General features: G+C 39.9%; 1 protein-coding gene across 5 annotated transcripts; it reads right to left on the bottom strand.

The window, feature by feature from the left end:
* Positions 1-926: 926 nt before the first annotated feature.
* On the bottom strand, positions 927-3,575 carry LOC144701276 (photosystem I assembly factor PSA3, chloroplastic-like). 5 transcript variants are annotated; one of them, XM_078573046.1, is made up of 4 exons: positions 3,207-3,575; positions 2,411-2,575; positions 1,548-1,904; positions 927-1,476 (listed from the first exon to the last, which is right to left on the bottom strand). In XM_078573046.1, exons 1-3 carry the CDS (start codon positions 3,540-3,542, stop codon positions 1,572-1,574), a joined length of 834 nt encoding a protein of 277 aa, XP_078429172.1. In that variant the 5' UTR covers positions 3,543-3,575; the 3' UTR covers positions 927-1,476; positions 1,548-1,571. The 5 variants fall into 5 exon arrangements, with proteins under 5 accessions (XP_078429172.1, XP_078429173.1, XP_078429174.1 ...); XM_078573047.1 differs by having other exon boundaries at positions 927-1,469; XM_078573048.1 differs by having other exon boundaries at positions 927-1,462.
* Between the last annotated feature and the right edge of the window lie 403 nt (positions 3,576-3,978).

Below are 3,978 nucleotides of genomic sequence, written 5' to 3'. Positions count from 1 at the left end.
GAATAAAGTAAAAAATGCATTTAGTGTGATTTTAAGCATGGTTGTGTGCTTGAAATTTCATCTCACCACCCATCCTAGGTGCATTTAAGGGTTTAGGTCCATTTGTTACTGTGAACCTAACCTAGGGTTAGGATTGAGAGGGAGCTCGATGGAAGAGGAAGAAGATGATCTCTTAACTCTTTGTAAGAGACGATACAAGAGGGTTATTATACCCTATTAAGATAGAGATAGATAAGAGGGCTAATGGGCTTATAGAATAGGGCCCATTAGCCCATATAGAGGATGTCTCACTAACAGTTACAAATTAAATCCATATGTTTTATTCATTTAACATGTGTACTCTGTTTTAGACGACTCTGTTCCATATTGGTCGCACATTTTATGGGTGCTTTGATTGGCACAGGTAATCATTGGACGTAGCCGATGGTTAGCTACAATCCAAACAAGTGAGATAGCAACAGCTGGCAAAGCAGACTAAATCAAAATAGAATGTTTTTTAAATCACAAAAACTATTCATATAAATCCGAAAGGCTAAACTTTGGCTGTTACCATTAAATACCAAAATCCAGAAAAATATGAATATTATTACAAAAATAAACTTATATACTTTAAGCCGAAATAACATAAATTTATGAACATTGGTGTTAAGATTAGCACATTAATGGTGATTATCTATGGGATAGCAACAATTTTCTATGAATGAACATCTCTCCTGATTGGCAAATGGCTGGTATATCCGCAGTCTTTCCTAGCCAACTGATTTAACGATAATGGAATGTAGGTTTTAGTGAAAAAAATACATTTGAAGCAACATAGAAGGCCCACAGCAATGGAGTGACAGTGCCCCCTCTTTTCAATTTGGGATGCTGATTATACTAAGAGGGATGATGATACTAACATACCTAACACATCATACGAGGTAGGCTCCAATTGAAAATCAGGCGATATTTCATTACCCTAAAAATAAGAGGTCTACCTTGAAGAAAAAGGAACTGGCATTTCTTACCAGACAGCGGAAGAAGGGCTGTAGCTTGGAGTTACTCTAATTTAGAAAGGAAGCAGCTGCAGCTGATTTGATCGCCCACTTGTTCTTCTATTTCTGTCCTCATTCTACTTTGAATCTATGGAATTCTTCCCCAGTCTGGATTACCGGTCGAGGGAATAATTTTAATTTGAGAATTCCCTTTTCTCAAATGGCTCATTTTCAAGGATTCTATATCTTGATCTGCTCTTGAGAATATCTATATTAGAAATGGTGGTTTATGGCAAGGTTGCCGACAACTAGAGTGTAAGAAATAGGGAGAGAGATCAGATCTTTGGTCTGGTTCAAAGGGTAGGATTGGTATCAGGTCCAAACTTTCAGTCCCCCAAAAATTTAGGCTCAAAATTCAGCTCCTGTCCTCCAAACTTTGCTATGATTTGTCATTCCTTCCACATCCCTAAGCTTGAGATATACCTGAACTGGAAACTGAAATCTGTGAAACCCATTAATATAGGTTCACAATCTAGAATTTGGAATGATCCAAAAAATTGGCTAGTTTCTTACTCTAACAGCCCGAAGTCAACATCTTTACCCATCATCTGAACTGGAATTCCACTTCTTCAGGAACTGGAGATCCTTCATTTGCACGTCAACAGCTTCCTTGGGGAGGCGACTTGGTTCGAGAGAGAGGACTTTATCTCCTCTGTTGATTGCGTTTACCGTGTCATTCACTATCCCATTGACTCGGTCCTCTCCGACAGAAGCAAAGACAGCGTTCAACATGACAGAGATCAATCTCTGTTCTTCTTTGTCTTCAATAGCGCCCTGACCATAACAGCAGACGTAGATTGCCTCCAAGGCCTTCTCTACCCGAATATCCATAGGAATTTGTGGGGCGACTGTGTTTGCCTTTGCCCGTTTCTGCAAATCAGGTCAACTTAAACAATTTAGAACAATGCTAGAAAAATGTTGAACAATTAAATCATTCTCTCCACAGCGAACTAGTTGCCCATTTATCTAACAGATATAGGTCAAAGTTGATATGACATTGAATACAAACCATTTTGAGGTAATTCTTTATCCGTTGAATTTTTCTCCAAATGTTGAAAATTTCGAATTAAATAGTTATATTCAAAAGTTCACTATTTGGCTAGACTGATAAATACATATGGTAATGAAAGTTGAGACCTAGATTATCGTAGAACTAATGCTGATTGCCCCATGACAGTCAATCCTTTCCTTTATATGGGAATAATCTAGTAAATAATCTACTGAAATCCTTTAAATCTGGTGAATAATCTACTGAAATCCCTTTCCCCACGTTTTACATCTTTTTTCTTTCATCCATTAAGAGTGAAAAAAAAAAGACGGACAAAATAATGGGGACTGCATTTTCATCATTTTTTTCAATAAAATGAGTTACTCACTTCTTTGGTTGCGGCCATGAGGGCCATGAAAGTCTGCTCTTCGAATTCGATATCATTGGAGAGCTGGAGCCTTGCCATTCCTTCAAGAATCTCCTCAGATTTCAAGTAACCGGCACCCACAGCAGCCAGCCAGCAGCACATGAGAACGTACAGAGGATCTGCAGACTGAAAAGAAAAAACATATATTATGAACTCAATTTAAGAGGAAAATTTATTTGAAACATTCACCCGTCAGAAATTAGCAATGTAAACAACCAAGAAAAGAATTCTATACAATGACCTGTTGAATCATATCTAGTTATTAATTTTTTCGCAATTTAGTAACACCAAAAAGAATTTTTTTCAAGGTGATTTAGGGGTTTCGTCGGATAATTTTTTCATATTTTCCGTTCATCCAAATTTCATCCGCAGTATATATTAGGTCAACCTCGAGCCAGGGGAGAAACAAACACTTGGTTATCGATTACTTTATCATTACCTCATCTAAACCTCATGAATTTACACAAAATCAGCACTAAATTCGAGCATTTTGATGACATTTGATCTGAGATAAGATTCACCCAACACGGAGAATCGAATGAAGAGATTGTTAATAGATAAAATCATCAATCATGATTTCCTTCAAATGAATTTGATAAGTGTTGCTTCCTCTTGAATCTCGCAAAGGATTCCAAATAAAAAAGACGTTATTCTCACAAGAAACCGAAAAAAAAAACACAATTTGTCTGCCGGGTCCTTCACAAAGATGAAAGAAAACTCAAATAGATAAACAAGGAAAAAAATGAAAGACAATCACCCGGCCTCGTCGCTCCTGGAACTCGAAGAACGCACGGGATTCGTTGACGCTGCACTTCTTACCCACCCGTCGCCGAAACTCCGCGAAATCGACGATATCATCCCCAACCCCGCCCTCATCGCTGAAAATTCGCGCGACGAGGCCGACGACAGGGAGCGAACCGATCACTTTGCTCACAAGGCCACCGATCGAACTAGTGTTCCTCTCAAGATACGCCGCCACTCTCATCCCCGATCCACCTCGATCATGTCTTCTGCTAACTCGGGTGACGATTCCAATCTTCGTCTTCCCCAATCCCTGCCGAAGAAGAATCGCAGAGGGCGTGGAGGTCGCCATGGCTGCTATCCTCTTCCTGATAGTGCAAGAGATTAAGAATAAATAGTTATATTTACAGTCATATTCCATCCAAATGGGCCTTTCTTTGCTGGGCTGGAAAGAAAGATGAATATCTTTCCATAGGCTTAATTAGGGCTGCATAGAAAAGGCCCGTTATTCTTTCCAAATGTGTCAAGCTGAGAATATACTATATAGTGCAGGGACCCAGACGAGACGGCTTTTTCATCCCACGACAAAAAAATCATCCCGTCCGCATGGTTGGATGAAAATCGGGACGGAAATTCGTCCCAGGCCGAAAAAACCGTCCACTCTGGGGGTCTCGGACGAAAAAACCGTCCTGTCCGGAGGTCTCAGACGAAAAAACCATCCCATCCCCGTCCCTGAACTGATTTCTGACGTCCGACGCGACGATCTTCATCCCGCCCCGTCCTGTCCA

This window comes from Wolffia australiana, chromosome 3 (genome assembly GCF_029677425.1).
Source record: "Wolffia australiana isolate 7733 chromosome 3, ASM2967742v1".
NCBI classification, from domain to species: Eukaryota; Viridiplantae; Streptophyta; class Magnoliopsida; order Alismatales; family Araceae; genus Wolffia; species Wolffia australiana.
This window is presented reverse-complemented; position numbering and strand designations above follow the sequence as displayed.

Coding starts and splice junctions, on each gene's coding strand:
- LOC144701276 (XM_078573046.1), bottom strand. CDS start 3,542: ATGGCGACCTCCACGCCCTCTGCGATTCTTCTTCGGCAGGGATTGGGG. Junction 2,576..3,206: donor TCCAGGAGCGACGAGGCCGG/GTGATTGTCTTT, acceptor TTTTCTTTTCAG/TCTGCAGATCCTCTGTACGT. Junction 1,905..2,410: donor TCATGGCCGCAACCAAAGAA/GTGAGTAACTCA, acceptor CCTGATTTGCAG/AAACGGGCAAAGGCAAACAC.